The sequence below is a fragment of the Microcaecilia unicolor genome, chromosome 3 (assembly GCF_901765095.1).
Source record: "Microcaecilia unicolor chromosome 3, aMicUni1.1, whole genome shotgun sequence".
NCBI lineage: Eukaryota > Metazoa > Chordata > Amphibia > Gymnophiona > Siphonopidae > Microcaecilia > Microcaecilia unicolor.
The window spans coordinates 258,151,726-258,172,603 of NC_044033.1; the positions used below are offsets into that span (position 1 = coordinate 258,151,726).

Below are 20,878 nucleotides of genomic sequence, written 5' to 3' on the forward strand. Positions count from 1 at the left end.
CAGATGTTCAAGAGGAAAAAAGAACAATGTGGTTTCTCGGGTAGATGACAGGGCTTACAAGAAATGTTAGCCACTTTATTGTCATACAGCCAATTATGTGTAACTAATTAATCAACATACAACCTTTCAAATGTGACCAATTAACATATAGTGAATGATACATACCTGTAGCAGGTGTTCTCCGAGGACAGCAGGCTGATTGTTCTCACGACTGGGTGACGTCCGCGGCAGCCCCACCAACCGGAAAAAAGCTTCGCGGGACGGTCGGCACGCAGGGCACGCCCACCGCGCATGCGCGGCCGTCTTCCCGCCCGTGCGCGACCGCTCCCGCCAGTTGAATGACTAGCAAAAGATGAAACACACAACTCCAAAGGGGAGGAGGGAGGGTAGGTGAGAACAATCAGCCTGCTGTCCTCGGAGAACACCTGCTACAGGTATGTATCATTCACTTTCTCCGAGGACAAGCAGGCTGCTTGTTCTCACGACTGGGGTATCCCTAGCTCTCAGGCTCACTCAAAACAAGAACCCAGGTCAATTGAACCTCGCAACGGCGAGGGTACAACAGAAATTGACCTACGAAGAACAACTAACTGAGAGTGCAGCCTGACCAGAATAAATTCGGGTCCTGGAGGGTGGAGTTGGATTTACACCCCAAATAGATTCTGCAGCACCGACTGCCCGAACCGACTGTCGCGTCGGGTATCCTGCTGGAGGCAGTAATGAGATGTGAATGTGTGGACAGATGACCACGTCGCAGCCTTGCAGATCTCTTCAATAGTGGCTGACTTCAAGTGGGCCACTGACGCTGCCATGGCTCTAACACTATGAGCCGTGACATGACCCTCAGAGCCAGCCCAGCCTGGGCGTAAGTGAAGGAAATGCAATCTGCTAGCCAATTGGAGATGGTGCGTTTCCCGACAGCGACCCCTAGCCTGTTAGGGTCAAAAGAAATAAACAATTGGGCGGACTGTCTGTGGGGCTGTGTCCGCTCCAAGTAGAAGGCCATGCTCTCTTGCAGTCCAATGTGTGCAACTGACGTTCAGCAGGGCGGGTATGCGGCCTGGGGAAGAATGTTGGCAAGACAATTGACTGGTTAAGATGGAACTCCCGACACCACCTTCGGCAGGAACTTTGGGTGGGTGCGGAGCACTACTCTGTTGTGATGAAATTTGGTATATGGAGCATGAGCTACTAGGGCTTGAAGCTCACTGACCCTACGAGCTGAAGTAACTGCCACCAAGAAAATGACCTTCCAGGTCAAGTACTTCAGATGGCAGGTATTCAGTGGCTCAAAAGGAGGTTTCATCAGCTGGGTGAGGACGACGTTGAGATCCCATGACACTGTAGGAGGCTTGATAGGGGGCTTTGACAAAAGCAAGCCTCTCATGAATCAAACGACTAAAGGCTCTCCAGAGATGGCTTTACCTTCCACACGATAATGGTAAGCACTAATCGCACTAAGGTGATTCCTTACTGAGTTGGTCTTGAGGCCAGACTCTGATAAGTGCAGAAGGTACTCAAGCAGGTTCTGTGCAGGGCAAGAACGAGGTTCTAGGGCCTTGCTCTCACACCAAACGACAAACCTCCTCCACTTGAAAAAGTAACTCTTTTTAGTGGAATCCTTCCTAGAGGCAAGCAAGACACGGGAGACACCCTCAGAAAGACCCAACGCAGTGAAGTCTACGCCCTCAACATCCAGGCCGTGAGAGCCAGGGACTGAAGGTTGGGGTGCAGCAACGCTCCGTCGTTCTGCGAGATGAGGGTCGGAAAACACTCCAATCTCCACGGTTCCTCGGAGGACAACTCCAGAAGAAGAGGGAACCAGATCTGACGGGGCCAAAAGGGCGCTATCAGAATCATGGTGCCGCGGTCTTGCTTGAGCTTCAGTAAGGTCTTCCCCACCAAAGGTATGGGAGGATAGCATACAGGAGGCCGGTCCCCCCAATGGAGGAGAAAGGCATCCGACGCTAGCCTGCCGTGTGCCTGAAGTCTGGAACAGAACAGAGGCAGCTTGTGGTTGGTCTGAGAGGCGAAAAGGTCCACCGAGGGGTTGCCCCACTCTCGGAAGATCTTGCGTACCACTCTGGCATGGAGCGACCACTCGTTGCGGTTGCATGACTCTGCTCAGTCTGTCGGCCAGACTGTTGTTTACGCCGGCCAGGTACGTGGCTTGGAGGAGCATGCCGAACCGGCACGCCCAACGCCACATCCCGACGGCTTCCTGACACAGGGGGCGAGATCCGGTGCCCCCCTGCTTGTTGACGTAAAACATTGCAACCTGATTGTCTGTCCGAATTTGGATAATTTGGCAGGACAGCCGATCTCTGAAAGCCTTCAGTGCGTTCCAGATCGCTCGGAGCTCCAGGAGGTTGATCTGCAGATCCTTTTCCTGGAGGGACCACAGACCCTGGGTGTGAAGCCCATCGACATGAGCTCCCCACCCCAGGCGAGATGCATCCGTCGTCAGCACTTTCCGTGGGCTGCGGAATTTGGAATGGACGTCCCAGGGTCAAATTGGTCCGGATGGTCCACCAGAGCAGTGAAGTGCGGCAACTGGTGGAGAGGCGGATGACATCTTCTAGATTCCCGGTGGCCTGAAACCACTGAGAAGCTAGGGTCCATTGAGCAGATCTCATGTGAAGACGAGCCATGGGAGTCACATGGACTGTGGAGGCCATATGACCCAGAAGTCTCAACATCTGCCGAGCTGTGACCTGCTGAGACGCTCTGGTCTGCGAAGCCAGGGCCAGGAGATTGGTGGCCCTCGCTTCGGGAAGGTAGGCCTGAGCCGTCTGGGTATTCAGCAGAGCTCCTATGAATTCCAGAGACTGCGTTGGCTGGAGATTGGGACTTTGGGTAATTATCACAAACCCCAGCAGCTCCAGAAGTCGAGTAGTGCACTGCATAGACCGGAGGGCTCCCGCCTCCGAGGTGTTCTTGACCAGCCAATCGTCGAGATATGGGAACACGTGCACTCCCAGCTTGCGTAGGTAGGCCGCTACCACCACGAGGCACTTTGTAAACACTCGTGGGGCAGAGGCGAGCCCAAAGGGCAGCACACAATACTGAAAATGCCGTGCGCCCAGGCGGAATCTGAGATACTGTCTGTGAGCTGGCAGTATCGGGATGTGAGTGTATGCGTCCTTTAAATCCAGGGAACATAGCCAATCGTTTTTCTGAATCATTGGCAGAAGGGTGCCCAAGGAAAGCATCCTGAACTTTTCTTTGACCAGGAATTTGTTCAGGCCTCTCAGGTCTAGGATGGGACGCATCCCCCCTGTTTTCTTTTCCACAAGGAAGTACCTGGAATAGAATCCCAGCCCTTCCTGCCCGGGTGGTACGGGCTCGACCGCATTGGCGCTGAGAAGGGCGGAGAGTTCCTCTGCAAGTACCTGCTTGTGATGGGAGCTGAAAGACTGAGCTCCCGGAGGACAATTTGGTGGCAGGGAGGCCAAATTCAGGGCGTATCCGCACCGCACTATTTGGAGAACCCACTGGTCGGAGGTTATGAGAGGCCACCTTTGGTGAAAAATTTTTAACCTCCCTCCGACTGGCAAATCGTCCGGTACGGACACTTGTAGGGCGGCTATGTTCCCGTGGATCCAGTCAAAAGCCCGTCCCCGGCTTTTGCTGTGGAGGCGCAGGGGGCTGCTTAGGCGCACGCTGTTGACGAGAACGAGCGCTGCTGGGGCTGTCCCTGTGCCTGACGAGGCCTTCGGGCCGGCTGGTTGTACCTACGCTTTGCAAAAGAATAGGGTGCAGCCTGCCGGGCCCGGGAAAAAACGTCCACCTGTGGAGGTGGATGCTGAAGGCGCCCGGTGGGAGAGCTTGTCGAGGGCGGTTTCCCGCTGATGCAGTTGGTCCACCATCTGCTCGACCTTCTCACCGAAAATGTTATCCCCCGGCAAGGGACGTCGGCCAGTCTCTGCTGGGTGCGGTTGTCCAGGTCAGAGGCACGCAGCCATGAGAGCCTGCGCATCACTATACCTTGGGCCGCAGCACGAGATGCCACGTCACAGGTGTCGTAGATACCCCTGGACAGGAACTTTCTGCACGCCTTCAGCTGCCTGACCACCTCCTGATAAGGCCTGGACTGCTCCGGCGGGAGCTTCCTCGACCAGGTCCGCCAGTTGTTGCACATAGGTCCGCATGTGAATGCTCATATAGAGCAGGTATGACTGGATGCGGGTCACGAGCATGGAGGATTGGTAGGCCTTCCTCCCAAACGAGTCCAGAGTGCGAGACTCCCGCCCCGGGGGCGCCGAGGCGGTATCCCTCGAACTCCGTGCCCTCTTGAGAGCAGAATCCACGACCGCCGAGTCATGGGGCAATTGGGGCCGCATTAACTCTGGGTCGGAGTGGATCCTGTATTGGGACTCTGCTTTCTGGGAATGGTGGGGTTAGTTAACGGTCGCACCCAGTTCCGAAGCAGTGTCTCCTTGAGGACATTGTGCAGCGGCACCGTGGAGGACTCTCTAGGTGGCGATGGATAGTCGAGGACCTCGAGCATCTCGGCCCTTCCACAGAGACCACGGGGAAGGGAATGCTGATAGACATATCCCGCACAAAGGAGGCAAAGGAGAGGCTCTCGGGGGGTGAGAGCTTCCTCTCCGGTGAAGGCATGGGGTCCGAGGGAAGGCCCGTAGACTCCTCTGAGGAGAAATATCTAGGGTCCTCCTCTTCCCCCCACGAGTCCTCATCCTCGGTATCGGACATAAGCTCATGTAGCTGAGTCCTGAACCGGGCCCGGCTCGACGTCGAGGCACCGAGGTCTCGGTGTCGTCGAGCGGTGGACTCCCGCGCCGGCGGGGACGGAGCTCCCTCCATCGACGGGGACTCCACCTGCGTGGCGGTCGAGACCGGCGCCGCAAGCGGCGGCGGTGTCGACGGCCCCGGCGCCGGGCTAGAGCTCACCGGCGCCACAGACATCGGCGCCGAGGGCGCAAGCACCCCCGGCGCCGGCACAGCCTGGCGCATCAGCCCTTCCAGGATCCCCGGAAGGATGGCTCTGAGGCACTCGTCCAGGCCCGCTGCCGGGAAAGGCGGTGGGGCCGGTAGGGGTGTCGGTGCCAGAAGCTGATGGGGGCCAGGAGACGGCACCGAGGTGCCGGAACCCTGACGCGTCGGTACCGCCCCACGACCGACGGGGACCTCTCCTCTCGACGATGACGCTTCGGCGCCGCCTCCTCTCCGATGTCCGGATGCACCGAGGGCGACCGGTGACGACGCTTCTTGTCTTTCTTCCGATGCGCGTCACCGGTGCCGGGAGGTATGGAGGAGGAGGAGGACGATCCCCCTCGGTCCCGAGGAGCCGGGTCAGACAGGGTTCGGTCCCGAGGGCCACGGGCTGAGGGAGTGACCGGGGCCGACTGCCCACGCGGCCGCTCACCTCTACCCTCGCCAGCGGACCGGCGGGCCGACGGGACCTGTTCTCGTGGGGTCGATGCCATCGGTGCCGATGTCCTCGGGCATCGATACCGGGTACCGAAGGACCGGGCGTCGATAACCGATGCCGTCGAGGTCGACGTCGAGGGGGCCGGCGCAAGTTCCAAAAAGACGGTCCCGCAGAACTTGCCTCGCAACCTGAGTCCGTTTCCGGAGACCGAGACACAGGGAACACGACTTGATATTGTGCTCCGGCCCGAGGCACTGGAGGCACCAAGCGTGGGTGTCGGTCTGCGAGATCGGCCGGCCGCAGCGACCACACTTTTTAAATCCACTCGGGACCCTTGAGGACATCGACGGAAAAATCGCGTCGGCGAAGTCAAAGTCGTCAATGGTGGCTGAAATCACACCACGAAAAGGAAAACGACCGTGCGGCGACTAGGCCGCAACGCGGCGTCCCCGCTGGAAGCGAGGGAAAAAGGGAGCGCGTGCTCCACACGCGCAGGGTTTCTTTTTTTTTTTTTAAAAGAAACCGGACGGTAACTAAACAAAGTTAAACAAAGAAAAAGCACGATCCGCGTAAACGCGATCGAAAATCCGGCGGCTGAATCAGAGAGAGCGGCGAGGCACGACTCTCTCCAGACGCGGAAAAAAAGGAACTGGCGGGAGCGGTCGCGCATAGGGCGGGAAGACGGCCGCGCATGCGCGGTGGGCGTGCCCTGCGTGCCGACCGTCCCGCGAAGCTTTTTTTCCGGTTGGTGGGGGCTGCCGCGGACGTCACCCAGTCGTGAGAACAAGCAGCCTGCTTGTCCTCGGAGAAAGCCAATTACATGTAACCACAACATTATCATATGTTATTGAAATTACCTGTATAAAAGTGATTGTACCAGGAAACTGGAGACGGAGGTCAGATACAGCCAATACTTTGTATAAGCAGTTCTGTACTCTCAATGAGAAAATCCAATCTGTTATCTGTACTTGGTGAGTAATTAGTGAATAATAAACAATCGCATTTCTCATTCTAACGTAGCTTTGGTTTATTTATTCTACCTATTAGGAGGTGGCTGGTCCATACAACTTTAGTAAGGGATAAATAAACCTAAATTAATTCAAGACTGGAAAAGGTGGGTCAAAATATATATAAACATTATTATTATTATTATTTTTTTAGATATGTCTGCCGATTTTGACAACCATTAATCATGACATTCTGTTATCATGCTTTTTCACTTTGAGCATTTCTAATGTACTGGGGTAGTTTAAATTGTATTTTAGAGAGTTTTCAGGCATAACAAGATGTCAAGATTAATGGGTGCCAAAATCAGCAGAGATATCTAAAAAAGGAATATATCTCGACCCAGAATGTAAGCCTTGCTGAAGCCTAACAATGCTAGACAGCATTTCAGTATCATGTGCTGGACCAAACCCATTTTTTAGTCACTCCAGCTTCTATCTATTTTGTTCTCAAAATACTTTGATAAGGTATGTTAACAATACTGTAGCTAAAAGGCATTTTATGATGTTGAGTACCACTTTTAATAAACAATTACCTCCTCTTTAAGTCTGTCATCACGCAAAGTAGGAGGAATCCCTGGATGCTTTGCTGATAGAAGTTCTACCAGGTTGTGCATGGAATGAAGTCTCTGTAGAGAAAGCAGAAGTCATTAATCTAACAAGTGTACTCATACTCTGAAGTCTCCTAGTCAACAGTTAAAGCAGTGTGACTGTGAAGTCAATCAGAACAAAATTTCCAAGAATTGCTACTAAAGACAAAGCAAAGTTGGAACTCTCTTTGGAGTCAAGGTTGACCATCTTATTTGAAGTTTCATAAGCTGATAAAAGCTTATTTCTTTTCTACATATTTAAATTAATTAATGTATTGAATGTATCTATGATGGATTAGTTTGTTCTGGCAGATTGTGTATGTTATTGTACTTTCCTAGTAATGGCCTAGTTCTTATTTACATGGTAGTCCACAATGATCCAATTGTGGTTTATAGCAGACTAGACATTTTGTTGTAATTATAATATTTGTAAAGTCTTTACTGCATAGGCTTAGATGTGATGGGTGGCAGAATGTTCTAAACAGGGCCAAAAATACAGCCATAAGTATAAAGAACAAACACATAAACTTATATAAAAGAAAAAAAAAGGCTCCCCTTGGGCAGAGGACAGACGGTGCTCTATGCAATCTAGTCATAGTCCCAAACTGTGGGTTGCAACCCCAAATTGGGACCATGAAACATGCATCTGGGGTTGCAACCTGGGCGGGCCTTCTGTAAACACATCTGTTACTGTCCAGGTCAGTGCCCAGTGCTACTGTCCAGTGTTGCTGACCAGTATGACCTCAGTCAGTTACATCTTCTCCTCCCTGACTAGAAAACTTTACCACTAGACTTTCAATTCTTAGGCAAATACACTTTACTGCAATTCTCCCTATGCATAAAGAGAATCCAATCTACAATTCAGCTGTCTGTAAGAACTTTGCCTATGGCAACATGGAGTCCGAACCCAGTCACCCCAAAGGCAAGGAGAGGCCAGATTTCAGCACTGCTGAGAGGCAAAGCTGTAAATTCAAACAGGGAGAAACAAAGGGAAAAGGAGAGAGAGATGAGAAAGAGAAGGAGAGAAAGAGAAGGGGAAAAAAAAGAGAAGGAAAAAACCTTGAAGGAACCACAGTGGAACTAAGAAAGGTCAGCTCTCAGAACAGCTGTTAGTACATGGCATGCAAGGCACAGACTGAGATTCTCACACCCAGCCTGTGGGGCAAAGAAAGAAGGCTGGCCCTAGCTCACAGCTGACAGCCAATAGGGAAAGTTCACAAGGAGTCAATCAAAACTACAAACTGTAAGGGGGGGGGGGGGGGGTTGTGGGACCCCAGTACACAGTGCTATTATATAAACAACGCAATTAAATACAATACTCTTATTAAATATACATCACAATATACCCTGCCACCACAAATATGGGGGCAGAACATCATTGGCCTGGAGGAGTTGCATGCTTTCAGTGGGCACAGCTACATAAAGAATGATAAGTAGTGCTCCAGAGAATACCTGTTACATATAAGAAGCTTACCTTTCCTGAAGAAAAGCAGATTCTCCATGTTACACAAATGGGACTCCTTTGCTGAGGGTTGTCTTCAACATAAAAGGAGCAAACCCACCAGTCATTAAAGACCTTTTTCAAAAATTGTTTTTAAAAAGAAAATTAACAAGGAAGACAACCTGAAATCATAAATACGGGAAGAGAATGAGTTGGACTCTGTTCCTAAAAAAGGCCATGGTAGATAATGGTTTAATCCTACTATCCTGACTGGAAGCTGTGCCCAGATAATAATGTAATGAACTCAACTCCACACACTGCAGCTTTACAAATTTCCTCAAAGGAGGCAGACCTTGGATTAGCAACAATCACCAGCTAAAGCAAAAAATACTTGTGTGTAACAGAAACAAATGGCGGGGGGGGGGGGGGGGGGGGGGGGGGGAGTTATTAACATGGACTAATGTTAAGACAGGTTATTTTAGCACAAATTCATGCTATTTTAGCACAGATCCATTTTATACAATGAAAACTAGTAATTAATAACCCGGGTTTAATGGAAGTCCACTTTGATAACTTCAAATGGTGAATTCTGTAAAAGCATTGTCAAGTATTTGGGTCCACAGAAACAAAAAGGGGTTGACCTTCTAAGCAATGTTCCCTGTAAGATGTGTATAACATAAGAATAAAAGTAGAAAGCTAAGTAACATTAGAGTAGGAATTGTTGAGAACAATCACGATTATAATATTTGAACATTGAAATTGAACACTTTTGTTGGTATTAAAAAGGGAGGTGGAGTTTTTTAAGACCGAGGATTATAACGGAGCCCCAGAACAAGCAGACGATTGTATCGATTGTAAAATTGAATAAAAATATCGTCATGCAGGGGCCGATGAGGTCTTTTTTCTCCATTTTTTGAAAATAAAATAAAAATAATTAAAATTAAATTAAAAAAAGATATCACTTTATACAAAGATAGAAGTACACATATAGTGTATGAAGATTCAGCTTGTAATTTGATTATTCATGTGGATTTTGCTGAAATCAAGTCCTGAGTTTTTTGTATAACATAAGAATAGCCATACTGGGTCAGAACAATGGTCCATCTAGCCCAGTATCCTGCTTCCAACAGCGGCCAATTTCCTGGCAGAAACCCAATTAGTAGCACCACTCCATGCTACCAATCCAAGGGCAAGCAGTGGCTTCCCCCATGTCCATCTCAATAACAGACTCTGGACTTTTCCTCCAGGAACTTGTCCAAACCTTTTTTAAACCCAGATACGCTAACCACTGTTTCCTTCCTGTTTTAAAAGTATGTCCATGTAATTTCGAGTGTCCCCTGGTCTTTGTGCTTTTTGAAAGTGTGAAAAATCGATTCACTTCTACCCACTCCACACCACTAAGGATTTTACAGACCTCAATCATATCCCCCCTCAGTCGTCTCTTTTCCGAGCTGAAGACCCCTAAACCTCTCTAGCCTTTCCTTATATGGGATGAGTTCCATCTCCTTTATCATTTTGATCTCTCTTCTTTGAACCTTTTCTAATTCCACTATATCTTTTTAAGATACGGCGACCAGAACTGAATGCAATACTCAAGGTGAGGTTGCACCATGGAGCGATACAGAGGCATTATAATATTCTTGGTCTTATTTTGCATCCCTTCCCTAATAATTCCTAGCATCTTGTTTGCTTTTTTGGCAGCCACTGCACTCTGAGCAGATTTCAGAAAATTGTCAACAATGACACATAGATCTTTTTCTTGAGTGCTGACTCCTAAGGTGGACCCTAGCATCAGGTAACTATGGTTTGGATTATTCTTCCCAATATGCATCACTTTACATTTGTACATATTCAATTTCATCTGCCATTTGGATACCCAGTCTTCCAGTTTCCTAAGGTCTTCCTGCAATTTCACAATCTGTATGTGTTTTGACAACTTTGAATAGTTTTCTGTGTCATCTGCAAATTAATCACCTCACTCGTTACGTTTTCCAGATCAATTATAAATATGTTTAATAGCACTGGTACCAGTACAGATCCCTGCTTAGCCATGCACCATTATTATTTATCCCTCCTGCTGCTACTTCTCCAGGCCAGCAGCAAAATAATATAAACCCATTGTGAGACCACAGTCTCCACGCATGCATTTGCTGGTGCCACCACCTCAAACATCACGTTCCTGTTCCGGGGCAGAGCCATCAGCATGTGCATGGGGGCTGCAGCCCAGCAGTGGGGTTATACTGTTTTACCAACTGATGCTGCTGGCCTGAGGAGGCAGTGGCAGGGGGGAGGGGTGGAGAATAGGCAGAGAGAGGAAGAATATATTTATGGGAGAAGGAAGAGAAAGAGGGCAGATGCTGGATGGAAAGGGGAAGAAAGAAAAAGAGAGGATAGAGTTAGTGAGAGACTGGGGAATAAGAGGAAGTAGAATAGGAGAGCTAGGTTGAGAGAAGCAGATGGAAAGCTATAGGTCGACACAGTATAAAGAGGGAAACTGAAGACTGGATTGTAAGAAAGAACCAAATCTGGACAGAGAGGCAAAAAATAAATCGGAGAAAGCTAAGGGAAAAGGAGAAGAGAGAAAAATGACAAATGGACAAGAAATCCTGGCAAGACAGTTAAGAGAACACGAGGAAATCGGAAACCAGAGACTGGGAACAACACAATTAGAAAAAGTAAATGCTAGACACCAAAGGCAGAAAAAAGGAATTTTATTTTCAGTTTAGGATAAGTAATGTGGTAGCCATGTTAATAAAGGTTACATATAAATAAAAAATTGAAATAAGGTGACATCTTTTTATTGGACCAATTTCAATACATTTTGACTAACTTTCAGAAATCAAAATCTCCTTCCTCAGGTCAGGACAGGAAACTGTAACATCAGGTTTTGACCTCCGAAAGCTAACTGAAAAATATATTAAGTTAGTCCAATAAAATGTTATCATTATATTTTCCATTTTTTGTTTTAAGAGTATTTGTTAATTTGCAATGTAGTGATTGTAATACGTCAGATTTTGAAATTTACATCTGCATCACTGTTTCTCTTTCTCTGGTGTTGCACTATGTACAGTCTGGCTTCTTGGGGAGTTCAGTTTAATTTTTGTCTACACATTGCTATTGTTTTTTTATATATATGTTTTAGGTTCGTATATACTTTTTATATTTTTATATGTTTACATTTTATATAATTGTTTTTTTCTTTACAATAATTTATTATACATATGCCATATATACTCAGTTTACATAGATTTATTGATTATTCACATGTGACATCTTTTTTATATATGTGTATTTTTACATATATGTATATAATTTTTATATATTTCTCATGTAAACATAAAGGAATCCTGTTCAGAAGGAATGGATCCTCAGGAGCTTAGCCGAGATTGGGTGGCAGAGCCAGTGGTGGGAGGCAGGGCTGGTGGGTGGGAGGCGGGGATAGTGCTGGGCAGACTTATACGGTCTGTGCTGGGGATGGTGGTTGGGAGGCGGGGAAAATGCTGGGCAGACTTATACGGTCTGTGCCAGAGCTGGTGGTGGGAGGCGGGGATAGTGCTGGGCAGACTTGTATAGTCTGTGCCCTGAAGAGGACAGGTACAAATCAAGGTAGGGTATACACAAAAGTAGCACATATGAGTTTATCTTGTTGGGCAGACTGGATGGACCGTGCAGGTCTTTTCTGCCGTCTTCTACTATGTTACTATGTATTTTTAATTTGTGGTTACTTATTCTATACTAGGTGAGGGCATATCTGTGATTTGCATGTGTTTTCTGTTAACACTGACTGTCCATGATCGATCAGTACTAATCTGGCTTGTTTAGTTTTTCAATAATAGATGTATTGATATTCTAGTTCCCATTGAAATATTTACCATGCTGCCTTTTCTTAGGAAGGCTCTTGTGTGACCTGTGAAAGTTACTGCTCTTATAATATGGTAGAATTGCTCTGTAGGTCCTGTGTGAGATTTGTAGTGTTTTGTATTACTTCATGGTATACCTTACTGGATTTTGGATTTAGCTCATACCTTTCTCAAAGGCAAGTTACATTCAGGTACAGTTGGTTTTTTCCTTTCCCTGGAGAGCTAACAATTTAAGTTTTGACCCATGGGCAATGGAGAGTTATATGACATGCCCAAGAATTCAAGGAGCGGCAGTGGGATTTGAATCCTGGCTTCCCTGGTTCTCAGCCTGCTGCTCTAATCAGCAAGTACAGCTAATACATAAGTCAACAGGAACTTAAAGGCTAGCACAGCTGAAAACTAATGGCCATTTGGCAACCTACCAAAAACAATGATAGGTAAATCATTTTTTGGTTGTCAGTAACTGCAGGACTTCTGTTAGGGTGCCGCTGAACACCACTGATAGTATAGCTAACAAGAAGATGCTAGACTGAAGAACTAGGGCTGACTGACAGCCAAGTGTTAAAAGTACTTGCATATATTTCCAGAATACTGAAATATTGTTCTGGCCAGGCAGCTGGTAGACAGTGAAGGGGCCCTTCCTTGTTGTGTTCAAAAGTGCCAATATTGCCCCCCCCCCCCCCCCAAACACACTTTTTTTTTTTAGTGGTGCTCATAAGCTGTGCTAAATATCCAGTAGCTGAGTAAATTTCACAGTAGTTATAAACTATAGTTAAACTAGAGGCAAACAAGTAGGGAATGGCTCATGAAATTATTTCCAACCTCCCTGCGAGTGCAGGTGTGTGTGTCTATCTGCATATTTGTAAGCACTGCTCACAGGGTAATGTAATGGAAAATTTTTGCTCACATCAACTCAGTCCTTTGCTTACAAAAAAACCCAAAACATTTTTTGCTCACTTAAACTTGGTCCTTGGAGGGAAGCACTTGAGTCTTCTGCAGAAAGAATGTGATAACTCTTCTGATATTCAAGATATTTATTTATGGCATTTATATCCCATACTTTCCCGCCCATGGGCAGGCTCAATGTGGCTTACATTAGTTCAAAAAGGCTAACAGCATTATACAAAGACACTTCAATCTAGTAATAAACAAACAGACACTTGAAGGGCAAGGCAGTGGTGGGGGGAGACAGAGGGAGAGAAGAGAGTAAGGTGGTAAGGAATACAGTACGGTCACATATCAGTAACAGGTCAGAAAACACTAAGGCAGTGCGGGGCTGCAATGTAAGCTGTTTCATCTTTATGGCTAATGGGAAAAAATTATTGGCGGGGCAACACCGGATTTGTTGCTAAAGCGTAAATATCTGTAACTGGGGAATATGAAGTGACTACCCCAAAAATATAGGGAAAATGTGCAGCAGTATGGCTTTGTGAACATGGTCCTACATAACAGGGGCGTAGCTACGGGTGGGCCTGGGTGGGCCCAGACCCACCCAATTTCAGCCAAGGCCCGCCCAGCGCCAGCCCCAGCTCCCATTGCCGGCCACTGCTGCTTTTCCTGTTGAGCAGCAGGGCCGGCGCTACAAAAAGACGAAGCGCTAACGCTAAGGACAAAAATGTAAAAAAAAAAAAAAAAAAGCACGGCACCGGCAGGGCAGTGACGTAAGAGACGGGAGGAGCCTGCGAGCCAGCAGCCAATGCCTCAAGGCTGCCTAGACAGTGCCTGCCGGTGCCGTGCTTTTTTTTTTTTTTTACATTTTTTGTCCTTAGCGTTAGCGCTTCTTTTTGTAGCGCCGGCCCTGCTGCTCAACAGGAAAAGCAGCAATGGCCGGCAATGGGAGCTGGGGCTGGCGCTGGCATGCAGGGCGGGCCTCAAGGAAAAGAGAAAAGAGGGAAAACAGATGGAAGGGTGGCAGAGAAAGAGGGAAAACATGGAAGGATGGGGAGAAAGAGGGAAAACATGGAAGGATGGGGAGAAAGAAGGAAAACATGGAAGGATAGGGAGAAAGAGGGAAAACAGATGGAAGGATGGGGAGAAAGAGGGAAAACAGATGGAAGAATGGCAGAGAATGAGGGAAAACATGGAAGGATGGCAGAGAATGAGGGAAAACATGGAAGGATGGGGAGAAAGAGGGAAAACATGGAAGGATGGGGAGAAAGAGGGAAAACAGATGGAAGGATGGGGAGAAAAGAGGGAAAACAGATGGAAGGATGGCAGAGAATGAGGGAAAACATGGAAGGATGGGGAGAAAGGGAAAACAGATGGAAGGATGGCAGAGAAAGAGGGAAAACAGATGGAAGGATGGGGAGAGAAAGAGGGAAAACAGATGGATGGGGAGAGAGACTCTGGATGGAAGGATGGGGAGAGAAAGAGGGGAGATGGATGAAAGGAAGCAGAGAGAAAGGGGAGAGACTGGAAGGATGTGGAGAGAGAAGGGACACTGTACAGAAAAGGGTACAGAGATACAGAGACACTGGTTAGAAAGAGGGAGAGAGAGACATTAGATGGAAGGATCAGGAGAGAGGGTAGATGGATGGAAGGATGGGGAGAGAAAGAGGGAAGACGCTGGATGGAAGGGTAGGGAGAAAGAGGTGACACTGGACAGAAGGATGCAGAAAGAAAGAGGGGGGAGACTGGAAGGATGGGGAGAGAAAGAGGAGAGCTGCTGAATGGAAAAGGGGAGTAGTGAAAGACTGGAGAATAAGAGGAAGGGGCATGGGGAGAACAAGGGTGAGAAAAGATGAAAAGCCATAAGTAGATGAAGGAAATTAAAGAATGGATAGTAAGAATGAATTAAATCAGGACAGAGAGAGAGAGAGGCAGAAAAATATTGAAGAAAGCAAAGAAAAAGGAGAGAAAATGACAAATGGCCAGGAAAACCTGGCAGAAGAGTTAAGCGAATACGAAGGAAAGCAGAATCTAGAGACTGGGAACGACACAATGAGAAAAAGTAAATGGCCATACAAGAAAGGTAAAGAAAATAATTTTATTTTAAATTTAGGATAAAGTAATATGGTACCTATGTTAATGAAGTTTCAGAGACCAATACTTCCTTCCTTAGGTCAGGCGAGGATACCGTAACAGCATTATACTGACCTGAGGCAGGAGGTTTTGGCCTCTGAAAGCTCACTGAAAAGGGTGTTAGGCTATTAAATACATTTTCTGAAATCTGATGCACTGAAAAGCAGCACTTTACCCTGTGTGACAAATGCATCTGATTAGTGTGACTAAATTTTGCTGGGGGAGGAGGGTAGAGAGAAAATTTTGTGCCCACCCACTTTGGGTTCAGGCCCATCCAAAATTGGCAGTCTGGCTACGCCACTGCTACATAAGAGTTAAGAACATAAGTGTTGCTATATTGGCACAGAGCAAAGGTCTGGAAAATGTTCTGTTTGTTCATTATCCTGAATGGAATTCAAACATCCATGCACTGGAAGGATTTATGAACTAAGACATAATTCTGACTGCTGCACACAAAATGTCATATATGTTATGTGTCCTTGATCTCTGATGTACATAGGAAAAACTACACTACACTTTTTATATATATATATATATATCCCGCTATTACCGCTAAGTTAAAAACAGAATTATTGAACATAAAAGCAATATTAAAAGATGCAACTAAGAGGCTCCGTTAGTACAACATTGGAACTCTTTAGGGCACTCTACAAATTACTCAGGATTTTCTCTTCAGACACATTAAAAAAAAACCTGGCATGGTGGTGATTCAGAATAGATCCTGCTGTAGAAGAACAAAGTCATATATGTAAGTTTGATACAGTCGCTCCAGCTGGACTCAACTTGATCTCACTGTTTTTCTGTAAGGCCTTTTTTAAGGAAATTGTTTACATTCTTACACTGACATTCTTTTTATACATTCATATTCACACTCACATTTATTTTACATATATATTTTTACCTCCCATTTTGGGCTACCTTTTTCATTGTCAAGCCAATGATTATTAGACAGTATGCTCATGAGTTTGTTATTTAATTATTTAGCCACTCTGTACGATGTATATTTTATCATGTAGATACCATTACATATTTTTATATATTCTCTGTTTTACATTTTAATGGATTATGATAGTTATATCATTTCAGTTATGTGTTGATTTTTTCCATTCAAAGGGTTTTTTAAAAAACAGTTTTCTGAATCTAGCTTATTTTCATAATTGCTCTCCAAATCATATCCGCTACAGAAAAGACAAATCAGAGCAGTACATTGTAAAGTGGAATCTGTATTCTTGTATCTTTCACACTCATGTTTTATTTCCCCCACTTTTTTTAATACCCTTGTTTTTTAAAACTGGCATCAGACACACACAGTTTCTTAATCTCCTTCAGCATCATTGGTTTCACTTTTACATAGCGATATTCTGCAGCACTATAGCAGAGAGTGTGCAGTAATTTGTTTGACTTTACTTTTAGTTATATATTTCATTTTAACTGTGTTGATATTTGTGTAATAATCCATCTTTATCCGCCATCCTCTTTCTTTTCAGCACCCGTGCTGTTTGTTGGCGTCCTTTTTGTGACTTGAGGTTATGAGCTGCCATTTTTCAACTCCGCTTTACCCTTTGTATTCACACTGATGCTTTACCTTTGTCACATCTGTTTATAGCGTTTTTATGGGAGCGCTATTTAATAACACTTTATTTCATTTCACAGTTCTGAATTCAAATACAAAGTGCATTTTCATTGCAGAGCTATTTAAGAACACTTTTATTTATTTCATTTCACAATTGTGTATTGCATGCAAAGCCCGTTAGTTTGATCTAGTTAAGGTCTCCATATTTATCGGTATTACCTGTTTCTTATGTTTCACTCTCCCTCTGTAACACACTAACCATTTCTGTTTTTCAGCACACATACTATGTTTTTGCTGTGCGGCACACATACAACATTTTTTCTACAGATGCAACCACTTCATTTACATTTTCACTTCCTTCAGTTACTCCATGTAATATAAACAAGTTAGCTCTGAAGCATTTTTATGTCCTCTTTAGGATTTTTTCCTCATCTGTACATACACCTTCAATTCTCATTTGTTCCGTTTATAATCAGATTTGGCACTGTCCATTAACTGTTTAACACAATTGGATTTTGTGCCCATTGTCAGGTATGGGCTACATGCAGATTCCATTTGTTTTTATCCATTATCCCCTGGATTCTATATAGCACGCCTGCTTCCGCGCGTAAATCCAGGCATATTTTATAACTATGCGCATACATTAATTGATCTAACAAAGTGTTAAGTGTTGTTAACAGCTCTTAACAAGCAATAACAAGCACTAATTTAGGCGCATACATGCTAAGCGTATTCTATAATGTACTGTGCCTAAATTCTAATGCGCACAGGCAAGAAGCGGCATGGTTAGGGCGTCCCAAAATCTACACATGCTGTTATAAATATGGGCTAGTGCGCGTAAATCTATGTGCCAGGATTTACACCAGCTTTTTGTTGGCAGAAATGGATGCACTAGATTCAGTCGAATGAACTACATCTAAGTGTATTCTAAATAGCGCATGTAGATTTACACTCGGTATTTAAAATATGCTTAGGCGTGATTGCATACTGTGTGTTAATTTTAGGCGCATGATTGCCTACCACATGTTAATTTTAGGCACCATATATAGAAATCTGGCCCTATAGGTACATCCATCCTTAGTATAATTCATTTTTTATGCCCTTCATATCTGTCTTTTATTGATTCTATTTACATATTTATTATTCACTTTTTATGCATGGATATTTGTATTATATATTTTGATATTAGTTCATAGGTATCCCTACTTTTATGTTCTTTTAACATTTTAATTTCTGATTTTGTGATAATAGGCTTATGTATGTTTTTAATATTTCATATTTAGACCCCTGGCACAGATGGTTTCGCCTGTCTGATCAATAAAATACTGAGCTGACGCCCCTACTCTTGAAGGCTTCTTGTACTTTTTTGGTTTGTCTATCAAGCCCAGTATCCTGTTTCCAACAGTGGCCAATCCAGGTCACAAGTACCTGGCAAGATCCCAAAGAATAAAACAGATTTTATGTTGCTTATCCTAGAAATAAGCAGTGGATTTTCCCAAGTCCATCTTAATAATAATCTCTATAATATTCCCCTCAGCAGTCTCTTCTCCAAGCTGAAGAGCCCTGACCTCTTTAGCTTTCCTTACAGGGAAGTCGTACCATCCCCTTTATCATTTTCATCGCCTTTCTCTGTATCTTTCTTAATAATCCTAACATTCTATTTATTCTTTTAGCTGCCGCTGCACACTGAGAAGAGGGTTTCAACGTATCAACAATGACACCTAGATCCTTTTCCTGGGTGCTGACTCAATGTGGAACCTTGCATCATTTTGTACTTGATCACATTAAACATCATCTGCCATCTGGATGCTCAATCTCCGAGTCTCGTAAGGTCCTCTTGCAGTTTTTCACAATCCTCTTGTGATTTAACAACTTTGAATAATTATGTCATCAGCAAATGCAATTACCTCACTAGGTATTTCCATCTCCAGATCATTTATAAATATATTAAAGGCAGCAGTACCAGCACAGACCCTGGGGAACTCCACTATCCACCCTTCTGTACAGAGAATACTGACCCATTTAATCCTACTCTCTGTTTTCTATCTTTCAACCAGTTCTTAATCCACAATAGGACACTATCTCCTATCCCATGACCTTCCTCATGAGGTACTTTGTCACATGCCTTTTGAAAATCCAGACACACAATATTAACCGGCTCACCTTTACCTATATGTTTTATACACCCCTTCAAAGTAAAGTAGTAGATTGGCAAGGGCAAAATTTCCTTTGACTAAATCCATGTTGGCTTTCAGGCTTATTTTCGAAAGAGATCGCCGGCGATTTTCCGACACAAATCGGGAGATGGCCAGCCATCTCCTAAACCGGCCAAATCGGTATAATCGAAAGCCGATTTTTGGACACACTCGCCGGCATTCCGTCGCGGAGGCGGCTAAACTTCAAGGGGGCGTGTCGGCAGGGTAGTGAAGGCGGGATGTGGGCGTGCTTACGAGATGGCCAGCTTCAGCTGATAATGGAAAAAGAAAACCGGCGATGATGAGCATTTGGCCGGTTTTACTTGGTCTATTTATTTTCACGACCAAGTCTCAAAAGATGCCCAAACTGACCAGATGACCACCGGAAGGAATCGGGGGTGACCTCCTCATACTCCTCCAGTGGTCACCAACCCCCTCCCACCCCAAAAAAAACAAACTTTAAAACATTTCCTTCCTAGGAGGGGAAGCCAGTCGGCCAGCTCGTAAAAAAAAAAAAAAAGGATCTTGCTGATCAGTTATGTTATGACTTACTTGTTCTGGAGTGCTGTATTTTGTGATACTGTTTTGAGAAATGTTCAAGAAAGACTTCATACAAATTAAAGAAGTCCCTGCCGTTCATTTTCCCTTGATGGCCGTCCCTGACGTGCACTTCCCTTAATAGCTGTCTTTCTCTTGATGGCCGTCTTTCTCTCCGAAAGTGCACTTCTCTTAATGGCCGGCTTTCTCCCCCAAACAGGGAAATCAAAACAGTTTTTGCTCACAGTTTTTTTAGTAGTAACAGTGGTATTTGAACCAGCCACCTCTGCATTACAAGAGCCATGATGTAACCACTTGGCCACAGCTCCACTTACTTGGCTGTCCCTCCCTTTTGATTATACCCCTTCAGGTCTCTCTCAGCCAATCACAGTGCGTTAAGCAGTCTATGAGTGGCTGAGAGAGACCTGGAGGGGTATAATCAAAAGGGAGGGACACCCAAGTAAGTGGAGCTGTGGCCAAGTGGTTACATCACTGGTCTTGTAATACAGAGGTGGCTGGTTGAAATCCCACTGTTACTACAAAAAAAGCAGTGTGCAAAAACTTTTGATTTCCCTGTTCAGGGATTGCATGGGGACATCAAAGCATATCATTGATATTCTAACAGGATGGGTGTGGATAGGTGAGGGGTGGGGTGATCAACAGAGACATACAGCCCAGCCCCATCCTCCCACCCTGTCAGACTGTCATAGTAATGCTTGAATGTTTTCACTTATATACACTGTCAGCTAGCACATTTGCTTATTTCCGATCTGACGAAGAAGGGCAACCTTCGAAAGCTAATCAAGAAATATATTAAGTTACGTCCAATAAAAAGGTATCATCTTATTTTCTTTTCCATGTTTTATTTTGTTTGATTTCTATTGATAACCTTAAGAGTGGACTAACACGGCTACCACACTCCTGTTCAGGGAGAAAGACGGCCATTAAGAGAAGTGCACTTTTGGAGAGAAAGACGGCTATTAAGGGAAGTGCACGTCAGGGACGGCCATCAAGGAAAATGTACGGCAGGGACTTTTTTCATTTGTATGAAGTCTTTCTTGAACATTTCTCAAAACAGTATCACAAAATACAGCACTCCTGAACAAGTCATAACATAACTGATCAGCAAGATCTAAACATCCAGAAGTGCCAGTGCACTACGAATGCTGGCCCCTCCCACGGCCAAATGCCTTGGATTTGGCTGGGTTTGAGATGGCTGGTTCCAGTTTCCATTATCGCTGAAAAACAAAGTCGGCCATCTC

The 20,878-nt window shown here is 45.4% G+C and overlaps 1 protein-coding gene across 1 annotated transcript in view; it reads right to left on the bottom strand.

The window, feature by feature from the left end:
• SHPRH (SNF2 histone linker PHD RING helicase) overlaps positions 1-20,878 on the bottom strand; it is a 331,612-nt gene that overhangs the window by 163,258 nt on the left and 147,476 nt on the right. The window contains 1 exon segment of the mRNA XM_030194974.1: positions 6,936-7,028. Within this exon segment, the coding sequence (XP_030050834.1) occupies positions 6,936-7,028 (93 nt within the window).